General features: G+C 32.3%; 1 protein-coding gene and 1 pseudogene across 1 annotated transcript; one reads left to right on the top strand and one right to left on the bottom strand.

Annotated features, from left to right (window-relative positions):
• Positions 1-2,378: 2,378 nt before the first annotated feature.
• LOC139886042 (NAC transcription factor 56-like) lies at positions 2,379-4,063 on the top strand. Its single transcript, XM_071869780.1, has 3 exons — positions 2,379-2,694; positions 2,947-3,248; positions 3,330-4,063. The coding sequence occupies exons 1-3, from the start codon at positions 2,511-2,513 to the stop codon at positions 3,843-3,845; spliced, it is 1,002 nt and encodes a 333-aa protein (XP_071725881.1). The 5' UTR covers positions 2,379-2,510; the 3' UTR covers positions 3,846-4,063.
• A 3,193-nt stretch (positions 4,064-7,256) lies between these two features.
• LOC139852224 (uncharacterized) lies at positions 7,257-22,337 on the bottom strand (annotated as a pseudogene).
• Between the last annotated feature and the right edge of the window lie 238 nt (positions 22,338-22,575).

Here is a 22,575-nt window from a genome sequence, read left to right as displayed (position 1 = left end):
AATTCTCATATAGTCTACGGTTTGTTTGTGTCTCATATATAGTCTAAAGGAAAAAAAACCTTATTCATTTATCTATGTTGATAAATTCACTAATCCATCCGTGTTGTTTTTGAATATTTAAAAGATTAAGGGTTTGAAACGTAAAATTTATAAATTCTTTTAACAACGTATATTTATATTTAATATTTATCATGTTATTAACAACATACTTATACTTATGCAATTAAATATTTCATTTATGCAATTAAATATTTCATTTGATTAAAAACCAACCATAAAAGAAGAGATTACGTGTGACAAAAGAGATAATTATGTAAAACAGAAAATTAAACATGCATGTGTTTGGTCACATGTTTAAGGATCATGCAATTAGTGATCATGCCTGATTCTGTTACATATGAGATGTGTGAGAGGGAAATTACGGTGAGACGGTCGGTTTGTTCTTTTTTCCTTCCCAATTTCTCTAAGCACACTATTTTTATTTACTATTATCATTTTCCATACCATTATTATCAATTTATTCTAGAAAAATTGGTCAAAATACAAATAAAATTGACAATATACATCATTGAATCGACATCATTTTGGTAGACCACTTTATAATGATGGTTGGCTACATAGTCTACCAAATATTAATGAAGAGTTGAGTCGACCACTCCAATATGATGGTCGATTACATAGTCTACCAAAAAGTTGGTCGATCACTTCTAAATGATAGTTTATATAATCTACCAAACATTAAAGAGACAATTAGTCGACCGTTTTAATACTGATGGTCGACTACACATTGTTTCCACTCTTAATGATAAGAAACCCTTGTAAACGCACCTAAATCCTCCTTTACCCAACTTTCGATCATCGAAAAAGTCATTGTAGCCAAAATGAGATCACCATAAGAAAACCATTTAGCTGACCCACTTTCAAAATTGCCGTTTATCATTGATGTCAAGGAAACCGTCTCTAGTTTTTTAGGTGTAGTTCTTCTTTTTGAAGTGGTCGACCAAATCTTCATCGTGAAGTGGTCGACCAACATTCAAAACATGTAGTCAAGCATCACTACTGAAATGGTCGACCAACTCCTCTTTTATGTTTGGTAACTATGTTGTCAATCATTATTGTGAAGTAGTCGAGCAAAATCATTGGTAGACAGTATATATATATAGATATAGATATAGTTTAAACGAGAATCACAAAAAAGAGAGAAGTGTGAGAACTTTTAATTTAAAAAGATTTTTACATGTGATTAAATTGAATCACTGATAAATGTTGATGGAGAGTAAAAATAAACATAAAATAGTTTGAAAAAAATGTATATTTTCTCTATATAATTAAATATATAATTTCTCGTTGATATGTGCATATTTGTTTGTGTAAAATGTGAATATTTCATATAATTAACAATTTAACATATAATTTATGGTAATGATCATATGTTTGTTAAAGATATGAGCATTAATTAAGATTTGCATATAATTTATTATATTTAAAGATATAAAAACTATAAAATTAAAAAGTTTTTACAATTTTCGCTATTTTTGTAATTTTCTTTTGTACCTGACCCATATACAAACCTCCTCCTATCCACCGGTGTTAATTTTTTTAAATGTAATAATATCTGAAATTTCAAGTGATCGTATCAATTAATTATTAGTACGCTTTATATAGCCTTGTGGGTCCTAAAGTTTGAGAAATATAGAAGATTTTTGGATTTGGATTTTTGGATGGCCCTTTTGACTTTGTGTCGCAAGTCAAAATATTGGGTTGGTGATTTGGTTCACCATTTCATCTTAACGGCTGCTCCACTCTGTTTCAAATTAGACGAGTTAAAATTAATATTAATATTAAGATTAACAGTAATTAAGTTAAGATTAAGATTAAGATTAAGACTAGAATAATAATACAAGAAAAATACAGGTTAATATTTTAATATATGAGTCGAAGTGAATCGAATCTTCTTGTTAAATAAATAAGTTCATTATTATTTTATTATTTAATATAAATTAAAATATAAATAATAGTTTTAATTAATGTTAATATTAATATTAATTAATTTTAATTTGTTAATACAAACTGTAAGATGGATTATAGTTTGACACATATATTTTTTGGTTTGGACTACAAAGGACTTCAGTGGGACCCATTAAGTATTTCATGGGACAAATGACCGTGGCCCAAACCACTGGACCCACTAATATTATCCAATGATATGGACAATTCTACCCACGAGAATATGACGTGGCATCAGTCGACTGCAGTGAAATCCTAGTGTCGAGACCAATGGTCGATAACCGTTGATTCTGTACGGTTCACCCTATATTAATACCATGGTCCTATATTTCATATTCATACCCCATATATTATCAGTCAATAAACTTATTATTATTACAAATATTATAAGAATATAATACAATTACTCTCCTCATCTAACTAACTGCTTGATGATCTTCTTTGATCATACTTTCAATCAATATTTAAATCAAGGAACATAATATTTAATCTCCTTTGATCATATGGAGAGTACCGATTCATCAACGGGCTCCCCGTTACCTCAACTCCCACCCGGGTTTCGTTTTCACCCGACTGATGAAGAGTTGGTTGTCCACTATTTGAAGAAACGAGCCGCGTCGGCTCCTCTTCCCGTAGCCATCATCGCCGAAATCGATCTTTACAAGTTTGATCCATGGGAGTTACCAGGTACTTACCAATATTTCATGACTAGCTTATATATAAAATAAAAATGATGAAGGAAAATAATTAGGTGACTACTTTTTGTATTGTATTCATGAGAATATTTCTAAAGCTAAGTTCAAGTTTTTTTTTTTTTAATCCTATTTAATAAAACTCTTATGTCATGCACCTAAAGAATAATAAATATCCTAGACTATTATTAAAGTATATTATCTATATCTATTTTGGGATTTTATAATAGACTTTTGTATGTTATAGCTAAGGCAACCTTTGGGGAGCAAGAGTGGTATTTCTTTAGCCCGAGGGACCGGAAGTATCCGAATGGAGCGCGGCCTAACAGGGCCGCCAATTCGGGATACTGGAAAGCTACTGGAACTGATAAACCGGTGATGACTTCCGGTGGTACACAAAAAGTTGGTGTGAAAAAAGCACTAGTTTTCTATGGAGGTAAGCCACCGAAAGGGGTCAAGACTAATTGGATCATGCATGAATATCGACTCACCGATGGTAAAACGATCTCCAAACCACATGATCTCAGCAAACAAAAAGGCTCCTTAAGGGTAATATATCTTGAGAGGCTTTTTTCTATATATATATTTTGAAAGACAAACTCACACACATACGTCTTTGTAAAATTCTAGTTAGATGATTGGGTGTTATGTCGGATATACAAAAAGAACAATATGCAAAGACCTATCGATAGCGACGGAAATGATCATCATACAATGAACCAGATGTTATCATCGATACCACCATCGATCTCGCTGGCCCACGGACACCAAGGATTAATGATTGGTAAACCCTCAACAGGCCATGTGGTGTACAATACAATGATGGAGAATCATGAACAAAACCTCATGTTTGATACTAGAATGAACTCGAACGATAGCGACACAAACACAACATCGAATCTGCTACCTGCGAAAAGATCATTGCCGACGAATTTATTCTGGAGCGAAGAAGCTGGCGGTAAAAGTAGTAGTGATGTTACTGTTATGGCCACAAGAACAAATGAAGAAAACAATGGTTCTATAGCAAGTTTACTTAGCCAACTACCACAAACTCCACAAATGCAACAACAATCGATGTTGGGGTCGCTTGAAGATGGCGTTTTTCGTCAACCTTATCAGTTACAAGGGATGAATTGGTACTCTTAGATCACATTTGTGAACTGGGTATGATATGATACTCATCTTCTTTTCAGTGACAAACAACAAAAGCCCTAAAAGGTAAAAATGATCTTTGAACTTTTATTATATACAGCTGTTTAATTAATTAAAATCTTGTACAACATGCATTTGTACCTTTATACTAATTTTATGTAATATACTCTGTAGAATATAGTTAATATGTATGTATGCCACAAGGATATATACCTCACATTCTAAAAACTTCTTCACTAAATACTATGAATGTTTGTTGATTTATTTTGATTTATAGCATAACTGTAACTGAACTGAAGCACAACGTACCATTTTAGTTTCTTATTGTAGATCTATCATTATTATTTCCTGTAGTATTTACTTATGATTATGAACAAGGAAAAATAGTTGGTATCAGTTAATTACTATTACTACTACTAGTAACGGAGTATATATGTTGCTTAATTCTAGTTCCTACAAAGAGTTGGTATAAATGAATTCTAACTAATGATCTAGTTTTTGTATCCATGCATTTTAAGATAGTCTATTGTTTGAGGTCAAGAGATTATAATAATAATATAATTTTTAGTAGCGTAGCTAGAGAAAAAATTGAAAACGGTCATATTCAAACCTCATTACTGGCATAGTTTGGGATGAGTCGGGAAAAGAATAAAAATAATCACAAGATAACTCGATTAAGCAATGTATATTTGAATAAAAATTCTCATTTTATCCCGATAGTATGAGTAGGAAAAACTTTTTTATATTTTTCTAAGTTTTCATAGAGTATAAAATAAAATATCGTATTAAAAATTAATATTATAAATAAATAATACTTAGGTAAAAATGTTTTCCTTAAAACAAATAAATAATATATATATATATATATATATATATATATATATATATATATATATATATATATATATATATATATATATATATATATATAATAATAATAATAATAATAATAATAATAATAATATAATGAGCATAGAAACCCTACAAACCTCAACCGAATCTTGGCTCGTAGGTTAGCATTTGGTCTTTACATCAAGATAACAAAATAGCATACCTTGCCAGAATAAGTGTTAGAAAGATCGAAGCCTTTTATACCTTTTATATTATTGCCTTTTACACCCTTTCAAGAGTCGGAAGATTGAAAAAGATTTTTTATATATATGAAGTACATTAAGAAAAAATTGATTGAAATGCCATTATAACTTGTAAATGTCATGTGTATCACTCAAATAGCTCTCAGTTCCAAATAAGTTCAGTACAAAAATAACGTACGTACGTCATTAGATAGAAACACGCATAGATTAACATCTTTTAAGTTTTAATGTCGACCACATCAACTTATCTTACGTTGTATTTTCAGTGACGAGTACAAATACTAATAGTAATAACAAAATGAATGCTGATAAAATCATAGAAAACAAAGTTTGATGTATGTTATCTACGCAAAATTAACATTTTATAATTAGTGTTGATCATATCAACTTAAGTTGTATTTTCAGTGATTAGTACATACTAATCAAGAAAAAATGGTGATTGAAAACGAAGTTGATAACAACTAACGTTTGACTTCACCTCTCATAGATGTGATATTTAAGTTGATATTATCTTTAAGTTAATCTCAAATTAAACTATATTATTAATATTAATGTGAGATAAGAGTCATTTTCTCATGGATGAGACATTTACTTGTTAATTAACCACACCTTACAAAGTTGATTATAATTATAGCTTGGTAGTGGGACCACACGGGTTGTCATCAATTAAGAGGAATCATTATCTTAAAACCACACAAATTAAATCACACTACTTGCATTTCTTTCCTTTTTAAGTAAAGTGTACAAACCAACTTTAATACGTTGTGCATCATTAGTGGCTTCATTTGTATATCTCAATGGGACAATCTTGATCGATATGGTCCATCCTTTTTTCTCATGTTTCTCTTTCATAAAAAATTGAATACAGATGTATGGTAATTACCTAAATAACCCTAAAAAGATACATCTCATCTACCATTACATTACCACTTATCTAACGATACTAGTAAAAAAAAAAAAGTATTTGTATACATGCTCCGTACTATATACTACACATTTATTAAATATACGTCTACATATATGTACATAACAAGAATGTGCTTGTCATGTGATTACAGATATTCATATAGGACGGTAGACAAATGACAAATGATTAAAATTGTAATTAGTGTGCAAATATGAATATAATTTAGTTTAGTTTCACACTAGTAATTATGTGCATGACATCGTGCATGACGTTTCAAAAATACTTCAACGTTGGTTAATATTATTAGTATTAGTTCTCAAGGAGGACCTCATTGCTAGTCTTAAGACCATTCGTAACGGTAAGGGGCATGAGTTGGGAGCGTGGGTGCTTTTTAATGACTAGGACGTGTGGGTGGTTTGAGTGAAGTAGTGGTGGTGTGGGTTTGTGGTGTGGGTTAGTGGAAAGCTGATGTGGCATTTTATTTTTAATTTTTCTGTTTTATTTATTGCTTTATTGAATTTATTATTAATATTTTCATATTTATTTTTTAAAATTCAGAAATAAACGGATTTAAAAATCCGACCTTATTTTTAATTTTTTTTATTTTTTTTATTTTCAAAAACGGATACTTTTTCACCTATAAATACACCCACTAACCCAATTCATTTCACACACTTCACTTCTCAACTCAAAATCAAAACACTTCCAATCAGTGAAAATGAAAACAATTCCCCCAATGATTGTTGCATACGATGTTCATTACGGGGGTGATTTCCGTAATCATATGAAGGTCTACAAGTCTGGCAAAAAAAATTCATTCGAAGGAATCGATATCTGTGACGTTGGTTTAGACGATCTGCTAGCCTTTCTGAAGGCAAATGTACCGTGTGAATATACGGATGTGTTGTTTTTTGAAGACGATTATGATGATGAGATGGAGGCAAGCTATCTCCGTACCTATGATCAATGGTACGGGATAAAAGATACCATTGAAGATCGTGGTAACCGCATTACTCTGTATGTGGTTCTTGAAGATAAAGAAACGTTGGGTTGGCGTTACATCGATGAAGCAGCCGAAGAAGAAAAAGATGAACCGGTGGCTCCAGAGTACGACACAGTGGTCGTTTTTTTGATGAACTCTACTGAATTCATCGATGTTTGTGTTTTAAGATCTTATGTTGTATTTCAGTTTAATTTAGTTCTAGTTTAAAAAATGTAACCGTTTGTGTGTTGAATAAAAGTGATGTTTAAAAAATGTAACCGTTTGTGTGTTGATTAAAAGTGATGTTTAAAAATAATATTACATTACTCAATAAGTAAACACGAAGAACATTAATTTAAATTACTGAAATTAAAAATTACATAATTTAAAAATCTTAACCGAAACTAGAAATACATAACAAATTACTCAATAATATTAGCAGTACGAAAGTAATGTGATAAGTTCCAAACGTGCTCGGTTAAATCTGCCTCTAACTGTTTGTGAACTTGCTTATCTCTTATTTCCTTAACCATTGCATCTCGATCCCTCAAATCCCCGTGTAATTGTCGTGGTGGGTTCCGTTGTATCATTCTTTCTTCTTTCTTCTTTCTTCCCAATAACAAACCCGTTATTTTCTTAAATCATGTTATGTAATACGATACACGCATACATGTGTCTTCTTATTTTGTTGAAGTCCATAGATCTCGACGGAGTTTTTAACATTTGAAATCTACCCTGTAATACTCCAAATGCACGCTCAATATCTTTTCTTGCACTTTCTTGAAACCTTTTAAATTTTTTTCGCGGTTCGTCAGTTGGAGAATGGGGAGCTTTGACCAACATTGCCCAATCGGGGTATATACCATCACCTAGGTAATAACCTCTTTCGTAGTGATGCCCGTTAACATCGAATGGGGAAGGTGGAGCAGTTCCATTTTTAATAGTGTTGAACAATGGTGAATAATTTAAAACGTTAATGTCGTTGTTCGCACCTACCATACCAAAGAATGCATGCCATATCCACAAATCTTGCGAGGCGACTGCTTCTAGCATAATGGACGGGCCTTTTTTTTATCACCTCTAGTATATTGACCTTGCCACGCAATTGGACAATTCTTCCACTCCCAATGCATACAATCAATACTACCAAGCATACCGGGTAAACCATGTTTTTGGGCATGAAAATTATAAAGCCGAGCAATATCTTCGGCTGTTGGTTTTCTCAAGTACTGTTTAGCAAACAAATGAAACACACATCTACAAAAATTATCTAAACATAAAGCAGCTGTTTTCTCACCAATTTTTATGTATTCGTCATGTAAATCAGGTATAGTTCCATACGCCATTTGACGTATGGCCGCCATGCATTTTTGAAGTATCGTCAAACTTTGACGACCAGTAGCATCGAGACGTTCCCTAAAAAACATAAAATAATCGGGAATATCGCTACTATTAAAGTTTGATATACCTTCGATGATACGGAGAAATAATTCACGACTCATTCGATAACGTCGTTTAAAGTTCTTTTCCGTATAATTTGGAGTTTCAGAAAAATAATCGTTGTATAACCTCACTGCCGCATCTTCGCGATCCCTTGGAATATAGGTACGGGGGCGAGGGACTCGTGAACTTGTAGCTTCTCCCTCGACATCTTCGTCCGCCAAACTACTAACAAAATTATATATTTATTCATCATCCGAATCGTCATCAATAATAAACTCGAGCATTTTGAATGTTTTATCCATTATGAAATTTTATAGTGTTTGTAAATATGAAAGAAAAAGTATTATTGGAGGAAAGAAATGCATATAGAATGAGTAAAATAGATGTGTATATATAGGATAAATAATATTGGATTAATTTTTTTTATTATTAAAACCGAAACCTCCAACGGATATATTCTCCATCAAATGAAAATGTGCCAAGTGTCCCAACCACATACCCCCACACCCATTGCCGGTTCCGTCTCCAACCCACGCACCACCGCCACGCCCCTCTCCCCCGCCTTCCTCCACGCTCCGATACCTGGAACACCAGGGCGTGGCCGGCTGTCACCTCGGCTCCCACGCCTTCGCCTGGTCACCGTTACAAGTCGTCTAAGGCCCTTTTGCACTTGTGGTTATCTAGTAGGTCAAATTTTGTGGTAGGATCTTTTGAAGTGTGAAGATCGAACCCAATTAGTAGCATTGTATAGGCTCTTGGGTTGTGTTTTGGGCGAAGTGTCTTAATTGTTTGTAGCTTGTTGTTCTTTTTTTGACCGCGTCTTGCGAGTTTTGTGCAATATAATTCAGCTTTCCGAAAGAAAAAAAATTAGTATTAGTTGGTTATAAATATACCCCTTTTTGTTAACACAACTAATTCACTCAAAAATAAAATAGATCCCAAAAGCTAAAATAATCTTTTCAAAGTATCCATTAAAATAAAAATAAAAAATAAATAAACAAAATCGTCAAAACCAAAGCGGCTCAATACTAACGGAAAACAAAACCTTTGCACCTTTCTTTCATCAATTGATCCTGTCATTATCACCAGATATCCGATTAACGAAACGTTAATCGGACGAATCGTAACAAATCAATAAACAATCCGAAAAAAACTACACAAAAACTCAGCGATCCATTGATCAAATTAAAGTTCATTGATCAATCGAAAACCTAACGAAATATCAATCAAAACCTTAACGAATCCACTAAACGATTCATCAAATCGATTGAAGCCTAAACGAAATCGTTAAATGATTCGTTGATACTAAATCAGTTCGAACAAACCCTAATAAATTACAAGATTCGTCGATACCAAATTTTATCCGATCAAACATACCATTGCAAAATAATGGAAAATAGACTAAAAATGAAGAAAGGCCAATAAAAACCACTGAGAAAATTTGTAGCCATTGCTTAAAACATGACATGTGATGAATGGGTGTTTTGAGATTATTGGGTACCAGGAATGATGGAACAATAAGCCCATTGGAAATACGACCCAGACGAGCATACTTAAAGGAACATTAAGGGTTGCTACTACGATGGAAGAAAAGCCGCCATAGCACCACACATATCACCAGAGAAGAATGAGTAGTTGATGAAGCTCATTCGAGTATCCAATTCAAAGGAAAAAAACCCATGTAATTGCAAACATGACAGGTAAGTTCAATATAAATAACTTTTGGAAAATTGATTCGGGTTCTAGCAAGCATATCACACACCGAGATTGTTGGATTGTACCATCGGAGATAGATGCGACTTACCCACATGTTATTATGCCTAATCGTTGTCCTGTTGATTTAAAAAATATAGGTGACATAAAACTACAAAGCATCAAGCTTTAACAAATTTTAAATGTGCCTAGTTTCAAATGTAACCTATGATTTGTTAGGAGATTGAGCAGTGATTTAAGTGGCTCATTTACTTTTTTTCGAAACAATGCTTTATACATGACTTAAACTAGAGGAACCTGATTGGGATAGGTGATATGCATGAAGTACTACTTGAAGTCGTCTAAAAAACATGGTTGTGGCAATGTCAGTGTTAAAGCATCGGCAATTTTGACATAGAATATTGGGACATGTTTCAAATGTGGTATTAAAGAAAATTAAAAACTTAGAAGGTCTTTATGCAAATAATCACTATTGTGATTCTTGTATTTGTGCCAAACAAGATATGTTACCTTTTCCTTTTAGTTTTTCAAACACTGCATGTTGTTTTGAATTGATCATGTTGATATTTGGGGACGTTATAAAACATGCTTCTATGAATGGAGCCTATTATTTTTTTTATCTTTTGTTGAAGACTACGGTATAGGTGTTTGGCTATTTTTAATGGAAACAGACTGAAGGCTGCTCACATCTTAACCACGTTCTATAAAATGGTCCAATCATAACTTAATAAATGAATAAAACGTCCGCTCACATCCATAACAAAGCGTATTCGTTGAGCGAAAGCATCGACACTTATTAGAAATGGCTAGAACTCCCCATTTTTAAGCTTCATCGCATTGAATTATGGGGAGTTTGCGTCCTCACAACCGAATACATTATCAATAAGTGACCTAACTGTAATCTGCATTACAAAACACTGCACGAAGTGTTACTTAGCAAAACACCCACATATGATCATCTTATTGTCTCCAGTTGTCTTTCTTATGTCCAATATCACTCATACAAATCAGATAAATTTGGTGAGAAAAGAAGAACCAGTGTCTTCATTGGGTATCCAGTGAGATATAATGGATATAAGTCGTATGATATCCAAAACAATAAAACTTCGTCACTTTTTTTGACGACAAATTTCCTTTTGATGTGGCTTAGACAGATGTAAAATCATTCCATGAGAACACATCTCGGATACCTCACTTGATCAATATTGAGTGAAGAAGAATGCATTGTGGGGCAACCCATGAATGCACATCACGAACAAGAACATAACTATCCTAGTGAAATGGTTGAGAACCAAGAATTTGAGCACAACAATCGTATACCTTCACATCAAAAGAAGGTACACAAGAGTCTATGCAATCAAAATACCATATACCTTCCACATCACAAGAAGATATTCAAGCACCTGCAGAATCCACAACAACTAGAACAAGTAATTGTATAAAAACCAACTCCAGACATCTTGAAGAGTTCATCACTGACTTGCCGCAATTGCTTGAACATACGTGAGATGTGCCTACCACAGGTTCCAACACGAGCATGGTATTTCTCTGACTTTGCGATATACGAAAAAATTTCTGAAACTCACCGTGCATTCTTAACGACTAGCACTTTATGATGACCAGGAAATTTCTGACCAAATTTAAACTTAATCTTTAACGTTTCCGACACGATAAGCAAAGTCTATGAAGTTGAATCTCAAAATTTTGAACTATTCAATTATCCTTCGATTGTTCTCAACGATTCGCGAACAATTATATGTAAATAGATACATATGATATAACTTGAAAATGTAACAAAGTGTTATGAAAATGATACTGTGCATTAACCTTATTGGTTTGATTATCTGTTTGATATTTAGATAAGTTAACTAAAACGTTTAAGATGAACCAGTAAAACACTAATTTGCTACAGTATTTTCGAATTGCTACAGTACTCGAAAAGCTACAGTGTTTTCGAAAATCAATATTTGCTACAGTAAAAAAAACTTTGCTACAGTAACTTTGTTACAGTAAAACACTGTTTTAAAATGTATTTTAACAAATAGCGAGACGTTGATTTATAGAAGTAAATGACCAAAACACTCAAATGTATAAATTATATTTCGAGTGATATAGTTTAGGGATAATTTAAGGCTATATTTTGACAAAGGTATGTATCCCAAAACGTAAAATGCAAGTTTTCTCAGTATACGAAAGGACGTTCGAAAAATCGGAACCGGGACAGAAGTCGAGTGACAACGTACGACTTTTCGGGACGAAAATTACAAGTCAACTATGCACATGAATTTAATATAATATATAATTAATTATATAAATTATTTATTATATTTATATTATAATATTATGTCGACGAGGAAGAAATCAAAACAATGTGAGCTGGAAAAGGGATCCATGTGATCGCATGGAATTCCCTCACATTCCCCATGCGATCGCATGGGGTCTGATATCAGGCCACATTATAAAACTCGATCGTTTCTGCCATTTTTTTTACTCAATCTATCTCTCGACCTCTTCTCTCATATATATATATTATATAAATTATTATTATTATTATTATTATTATTATTATTATTATTATTATTATTATTATTATTATTATTAAGATTAATATTATTATTAATCTTATTATTATTAATATTATTAATTAGTATTATACATAAAATACTACGACGAGGTTATGAGCGTGTCACTTTCAAAATGGTTTTCGAGCGGGATAGAGCTAAGGAAATTATGGGTTATTGCCAAGGAGGTTATGGGTAATGTTCGGGGGTATATTTATGAATCAAACCTAGTGTTTATCATCTCCATTACGTCTACGTACTTTCCTACAATATTGAATCTCAATATTGATACGTAAGCACTCATATTTTATCTTTTATATATTAATTGTGTATCCATGTCTAGTGCTCGAGTATATATATTTATACATGCTTGTATGCTAAATTTCGTCGTTAAACAGTTTATGATGAATCACGAATTAAATACATATGTTACTGGTAAAAGGTATATGATATGCATGTTTTTGGAAAGCTGGCGAAAAATCAATGACTTTTCATTTAGATATCGAATAGTTTCGATGAACAGATTAAGAGATATGATCAACTGAATTATGATTGACGTTAATTGAAATTGCTTTTGAATCTGCAATTAAGATTTAAACAACTTGTTTACGAGATTGATAAAATGGATTTTTGAATATTACCAACCGAGTAAATGACTTCTTATATAAGGTATATCTCGTTTTGTTGAACTATTGTCAAAATTGACTTTTTGAAACGACTTTGGATAACTTTTGTATGTCGATCTCGAGCATTAGGATTGTGATACAATATGACCAGACTTAGCTTGATAGACATTTATTGACCAACATATGTTCTCTAGGTTGAGATCTACGGTTATTTGGTAATCCGAGTTTCCGTCACATTTTGGTGAACGACTTTATATGCTGCTAAGGTGAGTTTCATTTGCTCCCTTTTTAAATAATTTTGCAATATATATTTTTGGGCTGAGAATACATGCACTTTATTTTAAACGCAATGGATACAAGTACATACTAAATTCTACACCGAGTTTGAACCGAAAATCCCTTAGCTTTGGTAACTAGTAACTGCCAGTTATAAGAACTGGTGGGCGCGAGTAGTAGTATATGGATCCATAGGGCTTGATATCCCCGTCCGAGCTAGAGCGCTAGCCTTTTAATGGACGTATGCTATTTGAGAAGCGTACACGTTGGTTTGCGTATATTATTAAGATGATTATACAAAGGGTATAAAATATATATATACGTTAAGTTTAGTTACCAGGGTGCTCAATTTCGTAGAATATTTTGATAAATGTTTCTAGATGAAACAACTGAAATCTTGTGATCCACCTTTATATACAGATTATGTGAAACACTAAAACTATGAACTCACCAACCTTTATGTTGACACTTATTAGCATGTTTATTCTCAGGTTCCCTAGAAGTCTTCCGCTGTTTGCTTATATGTTAGATAAGCTATGTGCATGGAGTCTTACATGGCATATTTATCAAGGAAACGTTGCATTCACCAAATCATCACCATGTATCTTATTTTGACTGCATTGTCAACAGAAGTACTGTTGTAAACTATTATTTACGGTGATTGTCTATATGTAGAAATCATCAGATGTCGAAAACCTTTGATTTAAATATTCATATATGGTTTGCCTTTTCAAAAGAATGAAATGTTTATAAAACGTATCATATAGAGGTCAAATACCTCGCAATGAAATCGATGAATGACGTGTTCGTCCATATGGATTTGGAGCGATCGTCACACACTTCACATGATGTGCCCAAAAGTTTTAAACAAGCTGCACAATGTCCAAGATGGAAATAAGTCATGACAAAGGAGATTCAAGCACTTGAATCTAACAAAATGTGGAGCATAACAGACATACATGCCGGTAAGAAAGCTATAAATCCGAAGTGGGTCTATACAATAAAATAAAAACCAAATGGTGAAATAGATCCTTATAAAGCACGATTAGTTGCAAAAGGGTATACTCAGGTAGAATGAATTGATTTTCATGAAACGTTTGCCCTCATTGCGAAGGTATTCACTATGCGATGTGCTTTAGCTATTGCACCAAAGAACCAATGGATAGTCCTTCAAATGGACTATATGAGGATATCTCAAGGTTTTGATAAAGGGAAGACTACATAGTGTATGTAAACTCCACAAATTGATTTATGGGTTACGACAAACTGTAGTGACCCGAACTTTTCCATGATTATATATTATATGAGATTCATATTTACATGATTAAATATTTCCAACATGTTAAACAATCAAACTTGTTAAGACTTGATTAATTGAAATGAGTTTCATGTAGACAATTGACCACCCAGTTGTCCGGCGATTCACGAACGATAAAACTTGTAAAAACGACATGACGATATATATATATGGATATATATATATATATATATATATATATATATATATATATATATATATATATATATATATATATATATATATATAACATGATATTATGATAAGTAAGTATCTCACAAAGTATATTAACAAAGAGTTATATGCATAAAATGAAACTACATTTTAATCATGTATAAAATGAAACGATATATATAACGATTATCGTTATAACAACATTTTAATTAAAATAAATACATATGTATTGTATTAAGATATGAACACACTATATTTAACATGATAAAATGACAATTAATTATATCATTAAGTGTATTAACATTGAACTACACAAATAAAATGAGACTACTAACTTAAGATATATCCATACACCATGTTATCATGTTAACATAACAATTTAACATCTCATTTAAATATAATAACAATGAATTAATTACATTTAACAAGATCGTTAACTTAAAGGTTTCGAAACAACACTTACATGTAACGACTAACGATGAGTTAACGACTCAGTTAAAATGTATATACATGTAATGTAATAAGATGTATTAATACACTTTTGAAAGACTTCATGACACATATCAAAGTACTTCTACTTAACAAAAATGCTTACAATTACATTCTCATTCATTTTCATTAACAATTCTACTCGTATGCACCCGTATTCATACTCGTACAATACACAGCTTCTAAATGTATATACTATTGGTATATACACTTCAATGATCAGATCCTTAGCAGCCTTAATGAGTCATCAAACATGTGGGAACCATTCTTTGTAATATAGTATGAATTATTTAGCAAAATTACAAAAATATTATAAATCATTCATGAATTATTTACAAAAAAAAACAAACTTACATATCCTTTATATCTAATCCATGAGTCATGACCAAAAACACATACAAATACTTTCATTCTTCAATTTTCTTCATCTAATTGATCTCTCTCAAGTTCTATCTTCAATTTCTAAGTGTTCTTCATAAATTCTATAAGTTCTAATTTCATAAAATCAAGAATACTTTTAAGTTTACTAGTTTACTTCCAAGCTCTCAAATCCATTTCAAGTAATCATCCAAGATCAAGAAACCTTTGTTATTTACAGTAGGTTATCTTTCTAAATCAAGGTAATAATCAAATTCAAGCTTTGATTCGATTTCTATAACCATAACTATCTTAATTCAAGTAGTAATCTTACTTGAACTTGTTTTGTGTCATGATTCTACTTCAAGAACTTCCAAGCCATCAAAGATCCTTTGAAGCTAAAGTTATTTTTCATCATTTCCAGTAGGTTTACCTACTATACTTGAGGTAATGATGATGTTCATAACATCATTCGATTCATATATATAACTATCTTATTCGAAGATTTTAACTTGTAATCACTAGAACATAGTTTAGTTAATTCTAAACTTGTTCGCAAACAAAGTTAATCCTTCTAACTTAACTTTTAAAATCTAGTAAACACATGTTCTATATCTATATGATATGCTGACTTAATGATTTAAAACCCGGAAACGCGAAGAATACCGTAAAACCGGACATACGCCGTCGTAGTAAAACAGGGGACTGTTTTGGGTTAGATAATTAAAAATTATGATAAACTTTGATTTAAAAGTTGTTCTTCTAGGAAAATGATTTTTCTTATGAACATGAAACTATATCCAAAAATCATGGTTAAACTCAAAGTGGAAGTATGTTTTTCAAAATGGTCACCAAGATGTCGTTCTTTCGACGGAAATGACTACTTCTTACAAAAATGACTTGTAACCTGTATTTTCGACTATAAACTTATACTTTTTCTGTTTAGTTTCATAAATTTCAGTTCATTATGAAACCATAGCAATTTGATTCACTCAAAACGGATTTGTAACGAAGAAATGATGGCTAAAACAAAATTGGATATTTTTGATTGTTTTAGCTACGTGAAAATTTGTAACAAATCTATACTAACCATAACTTAACTAACTTATATTGTATTATACATGTATTTTAACATATATTATGTAATCTTGATAGACCATAGACACGTATATAATGTTTTGACATATCATATCGACGTCATCTATATATATTATTTGGAATAACCATAGACACTCTATATGCGTTAATGATCGAGTTAGCTATACAGGGTTGAGGTTGATTCCAAAATAATATATATACTTTGAGTTGTGATCGAGTCTGAGACTTGTATACACTGGGTCGTGGATTGATTCGAGATAATATACATTGATTTATTTCTGTACTACTAACTGTGGACAACTAATTGTGGACTACTAACGTTGGACTATTAACTTAACAAACTTAAATCATTAAAACGTAATAAAAAATGTTGTGAATATATTTCGATCATACTTTGATATATATGTATATATTTTTTTCAGGTTCGTGAATCGACCAATGACCAAGTATTATTTTCCGACGAAGGAAAAATCTGTGAAAGTGAGTTATAGTCCCATTTTTACTATCGAATATTTTTGGGATGAGAATACATGCAGTTTTTATAAACGATTTACAAAATAGACACAAGTACTTGAAAATTACATTCTATGATTGAATTATCTTATTGAATATCACCCCTTTTGCTTGGTAACCTAAGAATTAGTGAACGCCACTAATTGACGCGAATCCTGAAGATAGATCTATTGGGCCTAACAGACACCATCCAGGTTATAGATGCTTTAGTACTTCGATTTTTATATACAGATGAGTGTTCCTGTATATTTGGGGATATTCTATATGCATTTTGTTAATGTCGGTTACCAGGTGTTCTTCATATGAATGATTTTTATACAGATGAGTGTTCATGTATGTATTATGAAAAATGAAATCTTGTGGTCTATTAATACAATTTGATATATAGGTTAAACCTATAACTCACCAACATTTTTGTTGACGTTTTAAGCATGTTTATTTTCAGGTGATTATTAAGAGCTTCCGCTGTTGCATGCTAAATTAAGGACAAGAATTGGAGTCAAACATGCTTGTAACATATTGTTTAAAAACTGCATTCGAAGATTTAAATCGATGTGTAATATTATTGTAAACCATTATGTAATGGTCGTGTGTAAAACTGATATATTTTAGATTATCATTACTTGATAATCTACGTCATGCTTTTAAACCTTTATCGATAAAATAAAGGTTATGGTTTGTTTTTAAAATCGAATGCAGTCTTTGAAAAACGTCTCATATAGAGGTCAATACCTCGAAACGAAATCAATTAATATGAAACGTTTATAATCAATATGAACGAGACATTTCACAAACTTCACGCAAATGAGTACAAAGTTTACTCAATCACTAATCAAGATAGGCTTTACAGGGGCTTTACTAAGTCCAATGCCTATCATTCCATGCTTGTTTATAGACGATATCCATCTCATTTCCCTAATCTACATCGATGATATCTTATTAACGAGAGACAATGGAAAGATGATCGATCAAGTCAAAGCTCACTTACATACAAATTTAGATAAAAGACCTTGGGCCACTTAAATACTTTTTAGGATAGAATATTCTCCTTCTAACAAGCGTTTGTAATTAGTCATGCAAGTATACGTTTGATATATTAAAAGATTGTGAAGTTCAAGTTACTCGTCCTAGCACCTTCCAGATGGAGTAAAACATGCGGTTAAAAAAGGATGATACAAGTGAGGAAGTGGATGTTGCTCAATAGCATTTGGTGGGAAGACTTTAGTATCTCACAGTTACTTGGGATGATTTTACATATTCAGTCAATCAAGTTAGTCAGTTCCTGAGTAGTCCATGAAAGTCGCATATGGATTATGCCTTTCGTGTTGTACGTCATCTAAAAGAAACACCGGGTAAGGTTTTTTCTTACCCTCAATTGGAAGCCTGAAACTTATAGCTTATTGTGATGCAATATGGCTTATTTCTTCATCTACGAAATGCTCATGCATAGTATTAGTCTTGGTGGTGCTCCTATATCACAGAGAAGAAAGAAACAAAGCGTGGTATCTCGCTTCTCGACCGAATCAGAGTATTGCGCCATGGCATCTACTGTATGCGGAATATCCATAGCTACGATGGTTACTAAATGATTTTGATCCTCAAGGGGAGTTTTCTCAATATGATTTCCTCTCGACACGTGCCGTGGATATGACCGAGTGGGTGGTTTTCCAATGCAGTTAAAAATAATTAAATGGTGAATTAGATCGTATGAATGTCTATCGGATTGAATGTGAATTACCATCCCTAGCCTGTAACTACAACTTACCTTTAAATATTACGTACGATACAAGCTCACATTCATATTCATTAATTTCAATGTGGTTTAAACTTATAATCTATAATCTACCGGTCAAGTTTCTTATATAATATGAGACTAAAGATCTCTTTTGATACGTTGTCATTGCGATTTTTAAAACCAGTCTTAGTTATTCGTACTTTATTATTAAATGCATTAAAAATTGCGAAATTATAAAATTAAAACTCAATAAAAATTACTTTAATGATGTTCACGTACTACTAATCGATCGAACTCGATGTGCTGTCCAAGTTGTACAAATTAATATGAATGATTTAGTGCTGAATCATTCATAGATCTGAATAGTTCAGAGTCTCTGAATCTGAATGAATACTCTGTGTTTGATAGATATTCTGAACCAACATTCTGAATGATGAAAATTACCAATTTAACCTTCTATATGATTTAATGTCGAACAAAATTGACTGTAACAACCATGCTTTTTCGATTACATATTTTTATCATTAGACGTTTATATTTTACAACTTTGGCATGTTAGAATTATTCATGACTTTCATACATGAATACGTACAATTAATTATTGCATAGCGATTTTGACGGGGTGTTACGATGGCATTGTTTGATTTGTTTTTATATGAATTATTCCAGTAGTACTATGAAAATAAAGATGTTATTTAAAAAATATATATACATACGTTGTTTACATAATAAACTATAAACTGTTAGTGAAACTAAAAAAACTTCATTTAACGCCTTAAAGGTTCATTTTAAAATTTGGCACACAGATCGCAAGATGTTATAGTTTATATGTGTTTATGTAAAAGTGAATATTTAATATATTATTATTATTATTATTATTATTATTATTATTATTATTATTATTATTATTATTATTATTATTATTATTATTATTATTTATATTTATTCCGTGGTAGATATGATAATATCAATATAAAATGTCAATATAAGATACAGTATAAAATTTGGACGATCCAAGGTGGAAGAAAAAAAGGGTGCAAGGGGTAAATTTGGCAACATGTGTCCTTTGAATGGTTCAGAATGTTATTTGACTCTGAAGCATTAGGAGCCTATCATTCAATTCAGAGGCTACAAAAAAGTGAATCAAACATCTTCATCACTTACCGAATCAGAGCTCAGCCTCTGAACTATTCCATTCATAGGCTATCAAACACACCCGACATGAAACCATAGGAACATATTTTCTATGTAACTAAGACGTATCATTACGAAGAGAAAGGAACCAAACAGTTGTCCCCCATTTAGATTATATGTTGTGACATTGAGATTAAAATTTATAAAACACTAATTATATTTACTATATAATCAATTACAAGTGGTAACAAGCTTAATCTAAATTGGCTACAATGGATTACGCATCCTTTAGCTTTCGATGTAAACCCGACCCCAAAAGTGGGAATTGGCTAATTCAGGTTTTTTTACCCATTTTCCTTGATCAAAGTCTTAGTTGGGTTCAAATGAGTAGAATCGATTGCTTTGTCGCTGAAGTTGCCAGCACTGTGATTCGTTTCCTTCTCAGCTTGTAATTACAAGTGAACGACTCAACTTCGACTACGTAAGACGTTAAAGGGTTTTTCCTGAATTACTTAGCCCCTGATCCTTCCATTTGGTCTATTTCCTACAGAACCTTTCGTGTCTCATAACCTTTGTTTCAACATGCCTTGTAATAGTGATATTTGTGTATCTTAGTCGGTGTATCATAGCTCTCGTGGTGTCTTAAGTTGTACGGGTAGATATAGATGTACTCTTGTATTATTTTATATCTTAATAAAATTGTTGATCTTTAAAAAAAAAAAACTATATAATCAATTAGTGTAGACGAACTAGGGACCTTAGATCAAACGTATTAACCTAGATTAACGGCGGAAACGATAACTAGGGCGAGTCGAATACTTAATTAACTATCGGGATCAATCTAACCAACAAATAGTTGATATAATCGATGCCTAGAGCCTTGTATTCGGTTGAGGATTGGTCTGGGATGATAGACACAGAGTTATACGACGGCTAAAGGGTTTTTGGTGTGTAACCTTAAAATAAACCACAAAACCCGTATATATATATATCTTCAGTGACCATCGGCCGGTGGTCTGAGACCTACGACCGATGGTGAGAGTCCCTCGACCGATGGTCCTTACCATCGGTCGATGGTCTGAGCAGCCAACCAACTGCTCTGAACTATTTCACGACATTATACTAAGCAATTCACATACAAAGTATTAATGACGATGTTCAAACATGACTGAAATACGAAATACAAAACTAATAGAACGTATTACATAATAGAACTCGGGATTATGCACCAACAAACTCCCCCTAAGACCTAGTTCTATTTCAAAAATCTTCAGTCATTATTTCCTTCATTCGTACGGATCGATTACCATGTTGTTCAAGTAGCACAGCTTAGCTACTTTCACATACTGTTCAGCCTGTACCCTGTTCTCACGACGATAGAGCATACGATTGTAATACAATGTAAAAATATCAGCCTCGGTACAGTTTCTTAACCAAATCGGATCCAACACACGAATGCAATCAATATCATCTTCTTTCAGCTTATCCAAAACAATCACAGCTTCTTCTGAACGATCATCATAAAACCACCATCTGAATCTCTGACTCCAATTCTGTGGCAACTTCCTTAAAGGTACCTTCTTCATAGTCTTTGCTCGCTTATACTTTACAATCCTTCGAGATTCACCAGTTCTAGGATTAACCTTGAAACTAATCCTAGGAAATTGTGGCCTAAAACCTTCCCAATTCTTTGAATTAAAAGCAATTTGGATCTTCTTCACCAGCAACGAAGATCGATCACCAAATCCACAATATAACATTCTTAACCTGGCAATCTGCATTAGCTCAAAATACGACAATGATTTGAATTCGTGGCCATGTTTAATATAATCAACACCAAACTCTCTCTTAATCGCAAACACGTTGAATTATTCAATGTACGCCCAGGCAAGAATTCTTCCTTTCGCACTCTTTCTCAAATTAATCATTTTCAAATACTTTGGCTCAAGCTTCGGTTTCTCACAGTATTTTCTTATTCTCAATATATCACGCCAATCAGCTTCTAACTTCTCAACAACTTCATCATTATACTTAACTGGCAAGAAACCTTCAGGCAAAACCTCTGTCCTTTCCTTCTCTTTACACATTCTATTCAAAATCTCATCATCAGTTCTAAACAACTTCTCAAAACCCGGAAGATCTTCATTCTTATCATTTTAATATATAGGAAAATCTTCATGAGTAACATCTTCAACTAAATCATCAACATCTCGATCATCAAGATCTTCAGAAATCTCAGGCCCAAAAGAATCATCCTTTGATGGAGGATCATCGGACTGTGCGTCAGCAGCTTTAGCTTCTTCTTGCTCTAGACGCACCATTTCG

The sequence above is a fragment of the Rutidosis leptorrhynchoides genome, chromosome 1 (assembly GCF_046630445.1).
Source record: "Rutidosis leptorrhynchoides isolate AG116_Rl617_1_P2 chromosome 1, CSIRO_AGI_Rlap_v1, whole genome shotgun sequence".
NCBI classification, from domain to species: Eukaryota; Viridiplantae; Streptophyta; class Magnoliopsida; order Asterales; family Asteraceae; genus Rutidosis; species Rutidosis leptorrhynchoides.
Note: the sequence above shows the minus strand (reverse complement) of the source record. Positions and strands in the feature narration are given on the sequence as shown.

Excerpts from the sequence above, each read along its gene's own strand:
- LOC139886042 (XM_071869780.1), top strand. The coding sequence starts at position 2,511 with ATGGAGAGTACCGATTCATCAACGGGCTCCCCGTTACCTCAACTCCCA. Across the intron at positions 2,695-2,946 it reads TGATCCATGGGAGTTACCAG|CTAAGGCAACCTTTGGGGAG; the intron begins GTACTTACCAAT and ends TGTATGTTATAG. Across the intron at positions 3,249-3,329 it reads AACAAAAAGGCTCCTTAAGG|TTAGATGATTGGGTGTTATG; the intron begins GTAATATATCTT and ends GTAAAATTCTAG.